Source organism: Siniperca chuatsi, linkage group LG14, assembly GCF_020085105.1.
Source record: "Siniperca chuatsi isolate FFG_IHB_CAS linkage group LG14, ASM2008510v1, whole genome shotgun sequence".
NCBI lineage: Eukaryota > Metazoa > Chordata > Actinopteri > Centrarchiformes > Sinipercidae > Siniperca > Siniperca chuatsi.
The window spans coordinates 17103489-17123921 of NC_058055.1; the positions used below are offsets into that span (position 1 = coordinate 17103489).

The 20433-nt window shown below is 40.1% G+C and overlaps 1 protein-coding gene across 1 annotated transcript; it reads left to right on the top strand.

Annotated features, from left to right (window-relative positions):
* The first annotated feature begins 1306 nt into the window (after positions 1–1306).
* On the top strand, positions 1307–19694 carry afap1l1b (actin filament associated protein 1-like 1b). The gene is made up of 19 exons (XM_044221904.1): positions 1307–1462; positions 8631–8759; positions 10136–10216; positions 10400–10485; positions 10564–10690; positions 10827–10916; positions 11073–11284; positions 12749–12928; positions 13058–13150; positions 13823–13925; positions 15154–15309; positions 16176–16390; positions 16542–16687; positions 16809–16890; positions 17275–17383; positions 17622–17789; positions 17884–18050; positions 18533–18658; positions 18781–19694. The coding sequence occupies exons 1-19, from the start codon at positions 1441–1443 to the stop codon at positions 18805–18807; spliced, it is 2319 nt and encodes a 772-aa protein (XP_044077839.1). The 5' UTR covers positions 1307–1440; the 3' UTR covers positions 18808–19694.
* The last annotated feature ends 739 nt before the right edge of the window (positions 19695–20433 follow it).

The following is a 20433-nucleotide window of genomic DNA, read 5'->3' on the forward strand; positions in this document are numbered from 1 at the left end:
ATTCATGAACCTTGAATGTACATGATGATGGTTGGGATGGTGAACAGGTTTGTAGTTTTTGGTTTAGGGGTCACTGGGTCAGCGGTTTCTTGAAAGGATTCAAGTTATTCCAATAATGTCCAGAAATGTTGGAATTCGTTGTAATATAATTCTGAGCTGTAATGGTACTTTCAATTAGTAATTCACTAGAAATTAATCGATGACTAATCTCGTGATAGTGTTCATCTTTACCACTCCCCATGTTCAGTGCAGACCAACAGCACTATGGGACAGGGAGTTTACAGAGCTACATCATTATCATGGAAAAACAAAGAATCTGAGAAATCTTCTGAGGAAGTTGGGGGATATCAAGGAATTGAATGGTTTGCTTGGCAGATGAATCAACATTGCTACTGTACATGTATACCTATAAAATATACAAAAAACAGTACATAGAGGCCTTGGGATGCAAACTTATTCACTAATTCACTGGGAACATGGCAAAAAAAAAAAATGAAGACAAGTCTGAAAAAGAACATTTTGTGTAACAGAACTATGTTTTTTCTGGTTCCTCTCCTGTTAATCAACTAAGGGATTGTTACTGGAAATAAGATACAAACGACATGGACTCCTGGCTGAAAACCACTGCCATTTACTGTATAAAGTCTGGTATACCATAATTTGGTAGGCAGTTATCAGTGGTAGAAGTGGTTGTATTCAGATACTTTACTGAAAACTACCACAATGTAAAAATACTCCAGAAGAAAAAGTGAGTGTCAAATTACTATACATCATGTTATTGGATTATTTGTACTGATACATCAATGTGTAAGTGGTATTTTACTGTTGTAGATGGTGAAGGTGGAGCTAACTTTGACTGCTTTACATACTGTTGGGTAGTTTAATCTATAAAAGTGCATCATATGCTGGTGCCCATATGTTTTGTATTTGTTAAATCTGTAAAGTAACTACAGTTGTCAGATAAATGTAGTGGAGTAAAAGGTATGCTACAATATTTCCCTCTGAATTTTAGTGGAATATAGAGTAGCATGAAATGGAAATATTCAAGTAAAATGCCTAAAACGTATTCTACCACTGGCAGTTATACAATAAAAACACAAATTAACAACATATTGTGTTCTCAAGGGATTACATCTACTCAAATGTGACCATAGTGTGGTCTCAATATGTGTCTCTGTAAAGTCATTGCATGAAAATGTGTGGTAAACCCAATACTTAGCAGAATTGCTGACTAGCACTAGGACCCGGCGGAGGCCTGGATGATGACCGGGCGGCTGCCGAGTCAGACTATAAACTGTAGCGGCCGCTCTGACTCACTTGGCCGCACGGAGGCTGACAGAGCTTCGCTGTGTCTGTGGAGAACACAACTCACATGTTACTAACCGTCGCTTTTAAATGAAACAACTAAGGGATTATTACTGGAAATAAGATACAAACGACATGGATTCCAAACGCCAAAGTGGTGAGTAACAGCGTCTCTTTTAATACCACATGTTCGTATTTATTCGCGACAAAGAACTACAGTAACCGTCTCATAACTTTGGGAAGAAGCCTCCATTTATAGGAAGGCATAAAATCTGCATTTAAAGTCTAAGGAGAAAATTGGATATGTTCTCAAACGCGCTGCACACTAAAATATAATTCATCACCATCATTCTTATCGCTTAAAACTCAGAAGAAAAGAGAAACATTTTGACATTTAAGACAACATAGATAGGCTACAACAGTTTTATTTTATTTGAGTTCTCATTAAACAAATCAGAAGAGAAGGACCATCAGTTTATCTGACTGAACCGGCTCTGAGTAAACCGAGTGCGCCTCGCGCGCCTACGGGAGAGTGATGTCATACACCTTCACGCCTGTTGGTGCGCTGTGCCTTTGGATGGAGGAGGTGTCCTCGCTCAGGTAGAGTGATGCAATCTGATACCAACAGAGAAGTGCCCCGTTGGAAGCAGCGCCGCTGGAAGAGAAGCTGCTGCAGCAGCTGAATGGCTGCTCTGTTTCAAAGCCTTCAGGCTACAGTGCTGCAAACAGCAAGCTGCATTATGTGACACCAGGTGATGAAGCTGTGGCCTAAATTGAAAATGTGGCAAACGAGGATCACACGTGACTATGTTAAGGGAAACAATGACTATTATGGAGAAAATCAGTCAGAGGAAAAGCATTCATCCATGTTTCCTTAAAACACATCACATCATGTTGCTTACAGGTAATTGGTCTAATAGGCTCATTATTTAGGCATGGTATGAATTTACACAAAAATGATGTCAGTTCCCTTAAATAGAAGGATAAATTGAGGTAAAAGAAATAGCTCATTCTAATTTTAGAAGCTAAACTCAGTAAAATTCAGTCAAAACTATTGACACTGTTCAAAGCCTGAGCACAAATGCAGCCCCAGATCAGCCAAACTAGTTTAATTAACAGTAGTGGGTCCGCTCTTATACAGCATTCACTATTATGATGTGATGATGATGATAACATCAAGTGCTGAGTACTAAATGACTGCACTGTGGGTGCACCGTTACAGCATCTACTCACTACCAATGTTACATTAATCAGACCATATCATGTTTGTTAACAGGTCTTTTTCACAGCAGACATTTTGACTTGTCATAGTAGGAGAAGCACAGATGTTAACACTAACGATGTCCCTGTAAGCCCTGACAGTGAGCCAGCTTGCACAAGACCAGGACCCTGAAACCAACATTTATCAGCCATCATTAGCATTTATTATGAGCTTTTCCTACTGTGATATGTCAAAATGTCTTCCATAAAAAAGGCCTATGAAACATTCGGACACAAGCAGCTTATACAGTATAACCAAAGTGTTTTGTGGCCAAACACTTGTGCAGCTGTGCACTCTAGAAGAAAATATTATACTCTCTGTGGGAAAAACAGGAGTAATTGATTATGGCATTCTGGGCCAATATCGCAACTGCTGCAACAAATGGGAGAAATTCATAGAAATTGAAGTTGTAAAATGGGTTCTCGATAAGGCAGAGTTAGAACTACATGGGCAAAGTTTTCATACAATCTTCAGTAGAATTTTGAATAATAATTATCCTTTCTTACACTATACCTATATGCATACAAATGAGGATACAAAACTGTATACAATTTTATAAAACAGCTTTGATAATACTACAGTATAGTAATAATTCATTGCATTTGTACACCCATGTAATGACACACCAGTTCTCTGTTTAACAACTGTCACAAGCTTTGACCTCAACCATGGTTCTCTTACATTTACTTTTTCCTTTTCCTCCTCCTCACCCAGTGATCTTCCACCCAGCCCCCTCTTTTCATTCTCTCAGACAGTCCAGAACTCTTTTCTTGATTTTATTTTAAATTATATTTCAAAGGGCAGAGGAATGACTTTGCCTCTGTAATCCCGTTTTCACTGTTTTGGTTTCTGTCATACAGTTAAACTTTCTGCGACAAAGATATCCAAAGCAGCAGGCCTGTACATGTCACCCATGTTGGTCTGGTGGAAACTAAGCTGATGTGGTGATAACACTCTTCTACCAAACTGGAAAAACACAGAAAACACGTTTTGTCCAGCTAAAGGTTATATTGTCATCATCACTACCACCACCACCATATCACTGTCACAAAAAACAACCATAGAGTAATAGTGTTTTGGCGGGTGTCTATGTCTATGTGTGTGTGTGTGTATTAGTGTGTGTTAGAGAAAGAGTGATGACAGCTTACAGTAACAAAGTGTGATTTTTCTGGTGTAGTAATTTAATTTAGTACTTCTATGATTGGTTCATTACACAATTATTCAATGAAAAGAAAACTGAGCAATGTCAGTTTTTATAAGGAAGTATAATATCACTTACCAATTAAATATAAGTCATAAAAGCCAGGAACATACAGTAACCAGTAAAACCACAACAGGTTGTTTTTACACTTCGGGTTTTGTATGGATTAAAAAAAAGATATTTTGTGTTAATGAGAGGTGCTGAAAGGCTGATGTTTTACAGAGCTGGACAGAGCCAGACTAGCTGTTTCCCCGTTTTAGGTCTTTATGCTAAGCTAAGCTAAAAGTCATCTGGCTCCAGCTTCACATTTACAGTACAGACATGAGAGTGGTATCGATCTTTTCATCTAACTCTTGGCAAGAAAGCAAATAAGCGTTTTTCAAACTATTCCTTGAAACTGTCTAAAAGAGCTACAGAGTTGGGTGTTTACTCTTAATGGTTTCCATGACATTGAGCCACTTGATTTAAAATATAAAAAGTTTGATATTTTGGGAAATATGCATATTGACTTTCTTACAGAGAGTTGAAGATTGATACTACTCTCATGTCTGTGCACTAAATATGAAGCTACCACCAGCAGCCGTTAGCTCAGCTTAGCACAAAGACTGGAAATGGGAAAACAGCTAGCCTGGCTCTCTAATTAACCCAATTTGTCGTTTTTACACTTTGGTTTTTGTACGGATTCATTTAAAGGAGATACAATGTGTTAATTAGAGAGCTTTAGAGGTGCTGATAGGCGGATTTTGTTACCTTTTGGACAGAGCCAGGCTAGCTGTTTCCCCCTGTTTTCCAGTCTTTGTGCTAAGCTAAGTTAGCCGGCTGCTGGCTGTAGCTTCATATTTAGTGTACAGACGTGCGAGTGGTATCGATCTTCTCATCTAAGTCTCGGCAAGAACGTTTTTTTTCCAAAATGTCGAACTTTACTTTCAACTGGAAGAAAGGGGATTCTGTTTCACACCAGCATGAATCAAAATCAATATGTTCTTTGTTGAGCTAATCAACCAAGGCATGTTTCTTTCCCATGGGCACTGTAGTGGCTGAATGGCTCCTTACCTGGTGAAACGACAGCACAACAGTCTGGGTTTTAAATTAAACTCTGTGTGCCACAGTGTCATGCTCCTGTGTTTCCTGTGTTTCCTCATCATTTACTATCTGAGGAAAGTGACAAGATACTGAAAGAATGTGAAAAAGAGAGAATTCCACGACTGTTTTCCCCCAGCTGTTTCTTTTTAAAGATCTTGCCAGCTTGGTTCTGGAGGGGACTTTTTAAAGTGTCTGACTGAATGCTAACCCCCGGCGAGCAGTGACACCATCTACTGTTGTCACAAAAATATGAATTATGGGATGCTGAATCTCTGAAGCAGACTTTTGTCTCAGAGTGAGCTGCTGTGGCCGCCAAGACTTGAACTCTGACCTCCGTCTGAAGAGGATGGGTGTCTGGAGAAGGGACGGAGGGAGGCAGATGAAGGAAAGGAGTTAAAAGGAAAGGATCAGAGAGGGAAGAGGGAGGGAGAGAAAGAAAGGAGTGGTAGGGAGAATGTGGGATCTGGAGGGACCCCAGCATCTGGGAGTGTGGGGGAGGCAGGAAGAGGACGCCTGCTGTAGTGCAAAATAGCAGCTTCATACACTTTGAAGGCTTGAAATTCTCTTAATTTGAAAAAGGCATGAAAAGCGTATGTTTGTGTCACATAATTATATCTTGAATGTTCCTGCCACAGATAATCATGTGTCTTAGGCAACATAATTCATGGAAACAACGAGCGATTTAATTCAATGCTGTCATATATTTCTTCCCAGTCCTGAAGTGTTGGGAAGAAAATATAAAGAAGGGATGGTTATGATGGGAGAGGCAAGTCAGGGAGGAGGTTAGCCTTGGATTGGTGTGATTGATGGGTTAGACCTGTAATGGATGGGAGTCAAAGCCTCAGGTTAGGAGGAGAAAAGTATCTTTTCTCTGTCACCCTACCGCCCATTAGCATTATGTGGTGAGATAAACAGTAGCAGCAGTGAGTAGTAATTGTTTTGTTCTGAGCTACAACCAAACACACCAAATCAGTTCAAATGAGAGTCGCATGGCTCAGGTCTCATGACTGACCTTCTTCAGGAAACTGTCTGCGGAAACACACAATGACAAAATTTATGTAAAATCACACTCACAGGGACATTTACACTACTAAATTTCAAAGTACTCTTGTGACTGTTTGCTCTGTATAGGGTGATGTGTCTGTTTTAAGAGACAAATTAATAGTGTGTGTGTGTGTGTGTGTGTGTGTGTGTCCCTGTGAGTTAAGTGAATGTCTGTTTCCATCAGCAAAAACATTCGAAGGGGAAATCTGTGCCGTGTGTGCCTGTGTGTGTGTGCGTGTGTGTGTGGAATGGGGGGTTACAAAGATCCCTCTGTGGGTGAAACCGACCACAAGCCTCCAGAACAGCTGATTCTCAGCCTCTGAACCCTCCGGTCCCTCTGAGAGAATGAGAGAGAGATGTAGATGTACACAGACTTGGAGGAGAGAGAGAGAGAGAGAGAGAGAGAGTGAGAGAGACAGAGAGAGAGACAGAGAGAGAGAGAGAGAGAGAGAGAGAGAGAGAGAGAGAGAGAGAGACAGAGAGAGAGAGAGAGAGAGAGAGAGACAGAGAGAGAGAGAGAGAGAGAGTGAGAGAGAGAGAGACAGAGAGAGACAGAGAGAGAGAGAGAGAGCAAATTAATGGATGGCCTTCACTGTGTAAAGTTAGACTTCAAGAAACAGAAAATAGACCAAAGGCCCAGTCTGAAACTCCATCAGTCCACTACTGGCTTTGTTTACACTGAGATTGATCACATTGAATCTTGTGGGGTTTTTTTAGCCTGTCTTGCAACATTTCCTAGAGAACAGAAGTACAATAGATCTTTAATTTGAATAACGATCCGCTGAGAAACGTCTTTTTCAATAGATGGTGACAAAAAATCTGGAAGCCAACGTGTGAACAGAGATGGAAGGAGAGTTTAGGTTGAGACAGAATGAGAAATGTTGAGACAGAATGAGAAAACAGCAGGATGGAGAGAAATTGAAAAAGGCAGAGGGGAAAGTGCGAAGACGGACGAGAGAGGAGGTGAGACTCGCAGTGGGATGTAGGAGAGAGTCAAGATCAGGAAGGAGTGGAGAGACACTTCTGTCGACAGTTAAGACAGGAAACCACAGCTGCTGGCCAAGAAATACTACACACACACACACACACACACACACACACACACACACACACACAAATACACACACAGCTGCTGGAGATATATCCTTTAACCCCAAATGCCCATGGATGGAGACGACGCAGCTGTGTTGCACTACGCCCCTCTTAGACTGTGTGTGTGTGTGTTAGTTCCTGTTTTGTTTTTTGTTGGAGTTTCTGACATTGTATTGTTTGCTCTGGTCTTGCGGAGCATTGTGGTTGTCTAATTTTGGCTCTTGTAGAGACAATAGTATATTGTCCGACTGGGGGGCGGCGGAAGACGCTATGGGAGAGTAAGGGCTTTTCTCTCACTCTCTCGGTCCTCACTATGTGTGAGAAAAAGAGAGACTGTTTTACTGTTTTGATCTTATTTTAACTTAACCCTTGTACCAGTTCTTTCAGAAGAATTGCAGATTTTTCAGTGCATTTCACCCTTAAGCATCTATATTTACCTGCTACTTAAAACTTTATAATGATTTATAAAGGAAGTAGATTACTTTCTCAGTGGACAGCACAGTGACTTAAAGAAAACACAATTTTATGTCCCAAGTTCAGGTTCCAGCATCCCTGCTGAAGTGTCCTTCAACTTCCTGTCAAATTAATTTGTATTTTGGGTGAAATGACGTTGTAAATTTTACAATTTTAATGCCAAAAACAACAAATATTAAATGTTTCCAAATTATTTTTCTTGGCTGCGTGGAAAAAAGAGCACTTAAAGAGCATGTGAGGCATCGTGGGACAATAAAACCTTCCACTGAAACCAAACTGAAATGAAATTATTTTAGGGTTAACAGCTTAAACTCAGAATGAGCCACACTACCTGTTTAATTGCAGGAATAACACTTCATCATATAGTGGCCAACATCCAGTATTTAACTGAAGGGCAGCTGATTACAATACTACAGAACTGGAGAAAAGCTGTATGCTTAAGACCCAAACTAATGTCCTTCATGTCAAGCATCTGCCTCTCAGAAACCTCTTATGAATGAATGATCAGCTGAATAAACTAACTCAGTGATACAGGCAGTTTGCTAACCATACCCTAATCTATCTCGAGTGGAATTACAGATTTTCTTCTTTACTTTGGCTCCATTTCCTTTAGGGAAGGAAGCTTCCTGCCCCCCCTTTGTCAGCAGGATGTGTGAGAGTGTGGCAGAGCTTTTGGAACAATGTCATGGTCAACAACACACAGACACACACACATAGACATACAGGATCTCAGCGTTGAACATGAAAACAATTATTTTTCACAGAAAGCTTGAAATGTCCTAACTGAAAGCAGGACTTGATCTGCGGTGGTGCAGGGAGAAGGGAACAGACAGAAAACACAAAAAGGCTGACTCTGAGGTGGACACAATAAATAAGGCGATGTGTTAGGATGTTAAATATCTCCTCCCTGTCAGCTGCTGCAACAGGTGGTAAGCTGAGTCCCAAACTGACTTCATGCCCCTCGTGAACTGCCAGTTTTGCTCGCACTTGCCTGTATGGCCTTGCATGCGTGTATTAAGTTGATATTTGATGCACAAGCATGTTAGCCATGTTACGAGTGCAGTGTGGGCTTTCCCATAATAACACGATGGTGCTCGACGCCAAAGAATATTTTATTGTCATTCTGCAAACCCAAATGATATGTTCTAATGTATTTTCTGTGGTTTTCAGTGGTGATGGAGCGACTTGTCAACGAGCTAGGCTCTCTACTGAAGATGCTGGACCACGAGAAGGTCAGTCCTGCCACTGCTGACAAGATGGCCTCCATACGTAACATCCTGGACTCGCTGCAGCTGTCAGGTACAGAATTCCTGAAGTCTCAGGTGGAGGCGGCAGTGTACATAACCTCTCTGGTCTATATTTCTTACCTTATTGGTATCATTAGGTGCGGTGATGTGACAAACCCCTTTAAATTGTATTAATTGACTGCAAACACAATGGTCATTTTTACCAATATTTTTGCACTTGTGTGCCAGTTGTACTCCTGCTGATGTGTTTTTTTTTACATAACATTTACATAACATAGCATCCATTAATCCTTGTACAACACAAAACACCACATTCACATATTTCTTTATATAGTCAATTGCATTGGACCCAAAGCATTAAATTACTTTTTCAGGCTTTTTTATTGTTATTTCACTGAGCCTGAATTGGGTCTTGTCACATCAGTAAGTTACAAGCAGCACTTAATTTCAAGCTATTGCAGGTTTGACACAGCAAAGGTAACAAAGCACAAACAAATGTTAAAATTCTAACAGGGAAATGCAAATTAGAGTATTAAATGAGGTACAGCTATAAATGAGATTGGGGAGTTTTATTTGTCTAATGGAATTTGACTGAGCATGCTTGCGGTTTTTCAGCTGCATCCTGCTTCACATTAATTCAGTTTGACACAGCAGTTCAACCGAAGCGTTTCGGAGATGAGCAATTTGTTCAAGGTCGCTACAACAGTGTTCAGACAAGGACATTTCTTTCGTACTCGCCTTTGTGCAATGGGGCAACATTCCTGTCATAAGACAACACCGCATAAGATACAGTACAGTAATTGTAGTCAAATCAAATCTTACGAGGTCTACAGCGTAGATCCTTGTTTATCTGGGAGAAAAAGGATGTCAGAGAGGATAAAAGGATTGAGGTAAGAGGATAATGAAATGTAAAGTTTAAAGAGGATGATGAGGGGAGGTCAAAGAAAGGAGAAAAGCAAAACATCCTAATAGTACCACATCCTCACACTTGTTTGAATGGACCCAGAGTGCCCTGCCTATACTCACTCTTCGGGGTTTTACACAGGACATTAGCATATAACACATCTATTCAGCTTTATACAGCCAAATACTTTGGGGATTTATTTCTCACACTGATTCTAAAACACTTCCAGAAAGTCTGGGAGGTTTGGCAAACTTTCAGATGCATTTTATAACTTCATTTATCTTTGTTTTTCTTGTACAAAGATTTCCAAGCTCCAATCTGCACAACCTTGCTGTCTGACTTATGTCTCCACACAATTTATTTGTCTAAAAATGCAGATTGTTCAGTATTGATACTCACTGAGCACTCACTTGCCTTTTGCTGCGTGCACTCTGGTAATCCTGACTCTCCTGACCTTTGCATAGACCGCAATCCCAACCCTAACTTTGATCCTATTTCTAACCCCTAATTTATCTTTTCCACAGTCAATGGATCAGACGTCTACATGAACAGCTGTCTCTATGGCAACGGCACCAGCTTTGTAGAGTCTTTGTTTGAGGATTTTGGTGAGTAGACCTTCAAAGCACCTTCAAGCCAGCACAATGTTATGAAGTTTTGTGTAGAAATGATCATTATTGTATATCTCCAATCATCATACCACAACATCTATAAAATGTATAATACAACAAAACTGTACTGTACCTATATATTATATTTATGGTAACATTGATCCTCTGTTGTTCCACCAGACTGTGATTTGCACATGCTCAGTGCATCTCCAGTGGAGCAGAAAGAGCACAAAGAGGAAGAAGAGAAGACTCATCCTAATAAATCTGTAAGTCCTCTACAGCATCTACCTGTAAATTAATCTGCCTTTCTTGTCCTCGTAGCTAAAACTTTGGTTTAACTTCAGTCACCTCAGACGCCGACTGACACGCCCCCTCCTCTGCCAACCACCCCCCTTCCTGATGACTACTATGAAGAGGCTGTTCCTCTAGATCCTGGATCCACCCCTCAGTACTTTACCACCAATATTAACAGTTCTGTAAACACACACAAACTTAAAAACACAGATTTGTACAGTCATGAATAATTATTACCAACTGAATTATTAGAAGTTTCTCTTTCTCATATGTCTTTTGATCTCATCTCAACTCTTCTGCTCCTCTCCTGTAGCTTCCAGGAACTCTGTGGAGGATGCCTACTATGAAGATGCAGACAATAACTACCCCACCACCAGGATTAATGGACCTCCCAAAAACTCCTGTAAGTCTACCTTCTCTTGCACATATTCATTCATGCTAGCAATTCAAATTTACAAATATAAACAGAGGCAGGTTCTGACCCTACACAGAATACATGAATGAACAGAACCAGATATTGTTTTGTACATTAATCAGTTATGTTATTTTTGGTGCTCAGACAATGACTCTGATGCTCTGAGCAGCTCCTATGAGTCTTACGAAGAAGAGGAAGAAGAGGCCAAGGGGCGGGAGCAACCTCAGAGATGGACTGCTGAGGAGAACCCAGACGGAGCAGTTAGAGACTGCCGCATATGTGCCTTCCTGCTGCGAAAGAAACGCTTTGGCCAATGGGCTGAACAGCTAGTCGTTGTCCGAGACAATAAACTGCAGGTAAATAGAACTGCTTATGGGTGTTAATTTAAACTTTCAAACCAAAGGATCTAATGTATATCTGGTGTTATTTAGGGCTGAATGTTGGAGAAAAAAAGTATGCACATCCAAAAAAACTCTTCAACAGGTGCTGGACCAAACAGCAGACATCAAGGCAAAGAATTTGCACACTGTTCTTTGCTTCCACACTGTTTTTTTATTTACTGTTTCTGTGGAACGTTTGAATCAATCTTTGTCAGGCACAAAGAACACTAACAAACATCATATTATATAAATACATATTGCAAAATGATTGCAGTCTACAACAGGTGACCGAACTGTGTCTTTCACATTGACTGTAACCCCAGGCAACAATAAGTGTGTCTTCAGAAAATAATTAAAGTTCAGTATGTAGGATTTAGTGACATCTAGCGGTGAAATTGCAGTTTGCAATTTGAATACCACTCGCCTCACCCTCCCCTTCCAAACATGTAGGAGAAACTACAGTGGCCACGAAAGTGGCGAAAAACATGAATGGCCCTCTCTAGAGCCAATGATTGGTTTGTCTGTTCTTGGCTACTGTAAGGTAATGAAAACACAACTATTCTCATTTTCAAGTGATTATACACTAATGAAAACATACTTATAAATATTATATTCCATTTCTGCCAATAGCTCCTCCTAAATGTTGTACACTGGACCTTTAAGCGATCATCGATCACAGGTGTCAACAAGTGGAACACAAAAAACAATATGATACATAGTCAGACAAAACCCCAAACGGAAAAACAAACAAAATAATATATATACTGAAAAAAAATCGATATTAAGAATTTAAAAAAAATAAATGAAATGAAAGAAAAACAAATACAACAGAATGAATTATGTTTCTAATTAAAAACTAATATAACAATAATAAGAAAGAAAGAAAATTGATAAAGTAAATTTCGTCACCTGTTGTAGGTTATTTTGATATCTATGATGTGATTTTTGTTAGTGCTGTTTGTGCCTGAAGAATATCTTATTGATCAAAATGTTGCACAGCAACAGTAATAAAAAAAACAACATTTAGGTGAATCAGACCTCTCTGAACACTGCACTGATAATTTATCGGGCTATAGAATTACATGCTAACTTTTCATCTCATTGCTAATCTCAACAAGAGTAAGCTAATCCGATTTTGTTTAGTTGTTTCAGTTTTCAATCGTATTGAAGCTAAGCTATAGTTAACTACACTTTCAGAAGGCAGTGGGCCAGCACAGTTGGATTTCTGCATTAACATTAAAGTTACAAATTATATAAATGCTCCTTCAAAGGTATACTAGTAGCTACAATGGTTTCAGGTAATGGTCTGCTGGGACGGTAACCTTAAAACAACATTGCTAGAAAAATTTCAAAAGTTACATTTTAGTGCCAAAGTGAAATAGCATCAAATAGCATCAAATGATATATCAAAGTCTGTCTCTATATATCTCTCTTTTACAGTGCTTTAAGAGCATCAAAGAGAGCACTCCCCACACAGAGCTCCCACTGAATCTGTGCAACGTCATCTATGTCCCAAAGGAAGGCAGAAAAAAGAGACATGAGCTGCGCTTCTCGTTGCCTGGAGGCGAAGCTCTAGTCCTGGCTGTTCAGAGTAAAGAGCAGGCCCAGCGATGGCTCAAGGTACCTTTATTCACTACATCAGAGGGCTGGTGCTGAGACAGACAAGAGTGGGGGAAGACACAGGGGAATATGGTTGAGGGGAGAACACAGGGTTTTTTGGAAGTAAAGGTTTTCTTGTTCTGGAACCAGGTGGTGCAAGATGTTGGCAGCCAAAGTAGCAACACCGAAGGACTAGATGGATCCACTTCGCCCATTATACAGAGGAAGTTGGAGCTTGACAAGGTGTGTGTCTGTGTATGTGTATTTCTGCACGTGTCTTTGAGTGTCAGCCTGTTTATCTACATTATTTTCTTTGTGTTTTTGCCTGTGTATGTCATAAGATTTGGCCATAAACCAGTCACGAATTTCTTGAATTTTCTGTCCAAATGAGGGCTCCCTGTGCCAGCTCTCACTATGTCTGAGTTTTACTAATATCAATTTCTTCATTTACTGAGGTGTATTTCATTCTGAATCTATACACTAGGTTTTACATTTCAATGTCTGTCGCTGACATCACCTCTTTCAGCCCACGCATGACACAACTGTTCCTTTGGCTTGTAGTTACAAGGAGTGAGTGAGGTGACATTATTGCAGTTGCTGAGCTGGCAAGTTTTCAAAGAGCTTCATACCCTCAACAACGTTTTGGCACACAGCTGCAGAGCCAACAAGCTAAATGCATGGTGACATGGCAGTTACACCCCATGTTGGCAGAATAGTTTAAAATACATGAAGTCTATAAACCGTATTTCAAGAAAGTTCTGTGTCATTTTAGTTTACATGGTTTTGCTCAGTTTAAGGACAGAAGGATTTGTTAAAACAGGATAGATATATTGTATGTGTTAATATGTAGCATGCCTCTCATCTCCTTTAACGAGGAAAGAGAAGCAATAAAGGTTTCTACTTTTTCTTTGCCAGGTGCTGCAGTGTGACCGGCAGGCATCAGACTCAGACAGCGGGCCAACAGCAGAGAGCCAGTCCGCTGCACAGGGACCAGGACGGGACACCACTGACTCACTGAGTAGGTTTACCTTCATAAGCTAGCAATTATTGATGGAAGTTGTAATTATTGTAAGGTGTATATTATAATTGCAAATTAGACAATAATTACTTTAATTGTGATATATATAATTTAAAGGTTTGTCCATGATGTCTTTAGACATTAGAGACATTGAAGCAGGGCTGCACAATTCAGACTTGTCAGCCTCTTTTAAAAAGTCAGAGTAAAACAGAGCATCTTTATGTTCTCTAATGTGAAGTATTTCCGAGTGAAACGGAATATGTGGGTGGGATTTCGAGAGGGATTTAAATAATTCAGATTTGATTGGACCTCTCAACAGCAGGCGTGGCTCATTGAATACAACGCGATATGGAGCTGTAGAGCGCTGTTCACCTCCACCTACACCCTCCCCCACGTTGTTAGATCAGGTGGAGGAGTATAAGGGTGAAATGAATAAATTAGACCTCAACCACATTCTTTGGAAATGTAAACAAAGTTTTTGCCAACTAGAACCCAAACAGACACCTCCTACTATGACATTGCTCTGCTAGCTAACGGTCAAGTCCAGTTAATGATGGGCGGGGTTAGCTAGCACTCCAAATCACATTTGATTGGATACATTTATGTAACTGCTACAAGTTCAAGATTAGTCATCAGAAACATTTTTACGTTTTACAGGAAGTGAAAAGAGAGGCATATTGATATAAAAATAGTCAAAAATGAAGGTTATAATGTTAATTTTTTGTTGAAACTGTTACAATCTGTTTACTGACAGAGCAGCTCTGAACCTAAAGAGAGATGAGAGAGAGGGAGAGACAGGAAGTGAGGCGTGAACAGATATGACATCCTTCCTGTCCTCTTCCTGCGATTGTCTCCCACTGACATCATAGGAAGTAGGGTGGACAGAGCACATGCAGTATGAACACGCAAACACACTCTAGGGGTAGGCTGAATAAACAAGAGACATCTCTGAAATGAAATACAATATACAATTACTGAATTCTGAAGTACAATGAGTCCTGTGACATGGTGGAGGTTGAGTTTTCACAAGAATGTTATTTTTTTAATTAGAAAGTATTATTGACACAAACACAGCAAGATGCTACAGTGATGAGGCAACATTATCTCTTTTTATTGGTTGTACATCATGTAAGGTTCCACATCCAGATACTGTATATCAAGTGCTCCTTGACTCTATGACCACATTGTCAGCCCCAACACAGTCTGACCAGGGTATGTTTGATTTTAGACAGGGGGAAGCGCGGCGCATTCTCAGAGCTGACGGGGTCGATGAGCCGAGCAGCAGGGAAGAAAATCAATCGGATCATAACTTTCTCCAAACGGAAACCTCCTTTACCTGGAGAGCCTCCCTCGTCTTCTGGTCACCATGACAATCCACGCTGTGGTGAGGACACAGGCTGATCAAGAAGCTATTTGGTTGATTGACTGGCTGGTTGGTTAGTTTGTAGATTGCTTATTCAAGTGTCTGATTGATGATTAGATTATTTGCTGAAGTATGTGCAGTTTTACATTAATGTTAAAAAGTAAAGGAGAAGTTTGAAACAAGGTGATGCCCATGTAAAATTTAAAAATGTGAGAATAGCTACTTTTGACCACCATCATGCTGTAAAATTATTGCACGTTTCACAATTGATAATTGTATTCTGCTGAATTGCTCAAATATATATAGCCTTTATTTACACTCGGAAAACACACATTGAGAAACAGGAGCCCTCTTTGACAAGTGTGCCAAGTTTACGTCATATGTATAAGTGTAAATAAAATGTTTTATTGCCAATCTTCAAATGAATGAAAGAGTCACACAATTTGTTAACACTTCTACCATACCGGAACAATGGTGGGTTTAACTAATGGATGTTACAAAGCTTAGGTGTTTTTCAAACTCTTACAACTTTATTTTACATTCTAGTGGAGAGCCCAAAGTTTCCAAAAGCTTGGTTTGATATACTGTAATGATGCAGCCTAAAAATGTTGGATTTAAATATATCACTTGGTCTGACAATGACTAAAGTAAATTTTCAGGAACAAGCAGATACATTTGTTATACTGTCTAGAAAACGTTTTCTTAAAACTTTTAAGTTACTTAAAGGATACTTAAAGTGAATACATCCAGTAGACTGAAAAGGTTAACTTAGCTGACATTTCTGAGTGACTTGACTATAAACTGACTCCAGCCGTGATAAGACACTAAACATGTCTACTGTCTATTTATCTTTTCATCACTTTCACATTCCTTCTCTCTCTCCATAGGCTACCTCAGTGTGTGTCTGAGCGGCTCTTGGAAGGAGCGTTGGTGCGTAGTGCGAGATGGAAGCTTGTACCTGCAGAAGGACCCTGGGGACCAGCGGCCACCAGTCATTGTGGTGCCACTCAAAGGTGCAGAGGTGGTGCCAGGTGGCCTCGGCCCCAAACATCCCTTCTCCTTCTGCATCCTGCAGGCAGGCAACGAACTAGCATCTTTAGAGGTACTATACTGTGGTATCAAAAGATCTTGTAAGCAGATTGGTTTGCTTTTCATGACTCTTTTCATATCATTGTGGACACAGATGAGCCAGAAAGTTAACAGTGCACAGGGGTGACACACCTACAGTAGCTTTGTTTGTGTTTGTGCATCAGACCAACTGCTCAGAGGATCTGGGCCGCTGGCTGGGTGTGTTGTTTGCAGAGACCGGCAGCGCCACTCTCCCAGAAGAGCTGCACTATGACTACATCGACGTGGATACGCTCACTGACATACGGCACGCTGCCAGAAATTCCTTCCTGTAAGTCACTTCCTACAGTATATGTGTGTGTGTTTCTGCATGTATTTATCTAGAGTTTTCTTGTATTATGGCTTTTATCCTGAAATACATCTGTCTGTGCCTCTCTGTTTTTTCCTGTTAGATGGGCCACTACCACTGCTACTTCCTCCAGCAGTGCCTCAACAGACTCCAGAACATATGATGAGGTCTATGAAAGTGTTGCGGTAAGGAAGCATCATGTGAACCAGTGATAAAATACAATATCATTGAACTTGGAGACGCTTTAAGCTTTCCGAGTCTTAATCTGCCTCTCTACTCTCACCACTGATCCTCTCTTCTTCCTAACATGTTCGGTAGCAGATTTATCTAAAATGATTTAAATTATTATGTCACTTCTGCCTCTATTATTCTGCTATTGCACATGTTTGGATTTGTGGATATACAGTATGTTCAAGATTAAACATCAGCTAAATGGTTAAATTACACATATAAATCTCCCTTTATGGCTTTCGCTGTACAGTTTTAGTTACAAAACATATGGATGCCTAAAAATAAAATGGGTTCTAGAAATGTTGTAAATGTTGAAAATGTACTTGTTTTTCCTACAGGAGGAGGATGTTGAGAGCAGAGCTGGACAGGTAAGACGTCATGCCTCCTTCTCCAGCAGGGACTCTGAAAAAACTGAGCAACAGGCTGCCATCAAGAGACACGCCTCCAGTGAGTCTCCTTTCGTTTTGTAATTGATTAGACTGACTAAATAAAAATGATATGATAGAAAATGTGCCTGAAATTTGCTAGATATGTTACATCTGGCTTCTCTTGATCAGGATTGTGGTAAAAAGTAAAAGTTTGTCAAGGTGGATAGCTAGCTAGCTCAATGTCTCACATTTATTCTCATCATAAAGCTGCACCAGCATTGCTCTGCCTGTTTATATTCTGCCATGTGTTCTGTCAGATGTAAATCAGTATGCACGTTATGGGAAGACGCGTGCAGAGGAGGACGCCAGGCGCTACCTGACACAGAAAGAGGAGCTGGAGAAGCAAAAGGAAGAGCTCAGAAATGCACTGATTTCCCTCCGCAGGGAGAAGAAGGAGGTGAAGGAGGAGATGAAGAGCGTTACAGGTCAGTGACAAATCACACACACAGTACTGTTAAGACTTCAGCTTCGTAGCACTACTAACTACGAGTGTGTGTGTGTGTGTGTGTGTGTGTGCAGGTCATGGTGTGGAACAGCGGTTAGCCAAGCTTGAGACGCTGTGTAAACAGAAAGAGGAGGAGAGGGTGGAGCTGGAGCTCAGGCTGACAGAGGTCAAAGAAAACCTGAAGAAATCATTGGCTAGAGGAGCACTGGGTCCGCCCACTGACACCAAGATCAGCGTCAAGGTAGGCCGCTACAGCAGAGACGCTCTCCTGTATAATTCTTTGAAAACTCCAAACTGTGAACCACTAAGAGAAATTTAGAAATCTATTCTGTCATCTGTCAAGCTCCGGGCCCTTAACTTGGACGTACAATTACTGTAGATCTTAATGAAATTACCTTAATACTGTTTGTTTGCCCTGTTCTTTGGTAGATGTCAGATTCTCAAAGTGCTGTTATGCGGCAGATCTGTGTCTCATCACAAGCTGAAAAAAGTTGTGGATTTACAGGGAGTTATGTGGTGGACTATTTCTTACCTGTGGGCAGTGACCTCCTGGAGTCAACCTCACATTGATGACTCAGGAAGACACTGCTCCTAGCTAAGAAATAGTCCAAGAAAGCAAATAAGCATACTTAGCAACTTAAACTATTTTCCTTGAAATGAGTGAAATCTGACATTTGTGTTTTGTTTGTTGGTCTGTGTGTGTCTGTTTGTTTGTTTGTATAGGCACAGGGCAGTAAGGTTGAAAAGGTTTACAATGAGACTGTGCCGGTCAACTCAGCATCTGAGCTTCGTAAACGCCCTCTGTCTCTTTACGCCTCCTCCAAGGGGAACGTCATGCAGAAGGCAAAGGTAGAGTGTGTGTGCAAGACTGCTGTAGTTTGTGTGTGTGTGTGTGTGTGTGTGTGTGTGTGTGTGTGTGACGAGGACAGATAGAAATGTTTCCTCACTTTGTGATGTCTCCTGGTTTCTAGGAGTGGGAGTCAAAGAAGGCGACCTAGACTGAACATAAACAGATTTACAGATGGATTCACAAAGAGAACCTGAGCTGTGACAGGAAGATGTGTGAAAGAAGAAACAGATGAATAGCAAGATAGCTGGCACTGAGAGGAAGAAGAAGAAGAAGAAGAAGAAGAAGAAGAAGAGGAACAGGAGAAAGGGGGAAGAGGACAGACTGACATAATCTTCCCTCATCTTATCTGTAAAGAGAAAGAGGAATATTTGCAAGTCCAGGCAGCATGGTGCTGTCTCTCTCAACCTCAGTAAATATGACAGACTTGACTGATGTACCAGTACAGCATTAATGTGGATCATTATGAACATGAAATATATATGTTTGTGTGGGTTTGCATGTGTGTTTACATTTGCACAGGGCTGCAGAAAGTGAAAATGTGATTATTTCATAGAAATGCATAGCAAAGGGAGAGTGTGGTTCATCAACACTGTGAGTTCAGAGTTACAGGCAAGACTTCCTATCTACACCCACTGAATTTATTTCATTTCTTACAGGATACTTGTCAATGTAAAATGAAAAACTAAAGTAAAGAAATTATTATTGTTAAGTTATCTTTCTTAGTGAGATAAGTATCACATCTCTTGTGAGGTGTATTTAAACCATTAGGAAAGCATATTGAGTATGACACTGTTCCTAAAACCAATGAGTAAATGTTTATTATTGCAATGTGAAACTATTGGTTTTTAACCATTATATGTGTTTTTTTTTCATATTTGCCTTTTGCACTTTATCTTGTATTTGTCTTGGAAATTAGCCTTAGCACCCCACTTAGCAGAATCATCTGAGAATAAATGCCTGCGTCTGCTTTCCCTGCTCACCACAGAGATATGAACAAACACACATGTTGGAGTAAAAGATTACTTTATCAAGAAACTTTGTCTACTGGATTGTTTAATTTTGTTTCTTTGTATAAATGTTTAGGTTTCTCAAATTCTCTACACTGGAGCTTTTTTTTTGTTTCAGCTTGGATACGTTAACTGTAAGAAACCAACAGCAGAATCACAACTCCATCTAGTGACAAAATTAGATTATTGCACTTGTTTGAACATTGTTGGGGTAGGTCGTATACAAGAAATCAACATACTTTACCAGATTATACTAACTGACACTGATGAAATACAGTACAGACCAAAAGTTTGGACACACCTTCTCATTCAATGAGTTTTCTTTATTTTCATGACTATGAAAATTGTAGATTCACACTGAAGGCATCAAAACTATGAATTAACACATGTGGAATTATATACATAACAAAAAAGTGTGAAACAACTGAAAATATGTCATATTCTAGGTTCTTCAAAAGTAGCCACCTTTTGCTTTGATTACTGCTTTGCACACTCTTGGCATTCTCTTGATGAGCTTCAAGAGGTGTGATTCAAACTTTTGGTCTGTACTGTACTTCCAAAACTTTTATAGTTATTTTTTCTGATGTGTTCCTAGAGTTGTCTCGTTACCATCCACAATTAGTTTAAATTTTTTTTCCAGGTGTGAGCAGCTCCTCCATTTCCTTTCCATGCCTTGCATTGTGGTAGACAACAGTTTTTCAGTATGCATACTGACTTTCTTGAGTATACTTTATAACTCCTCTTAACACATATGACACTCAAAACCT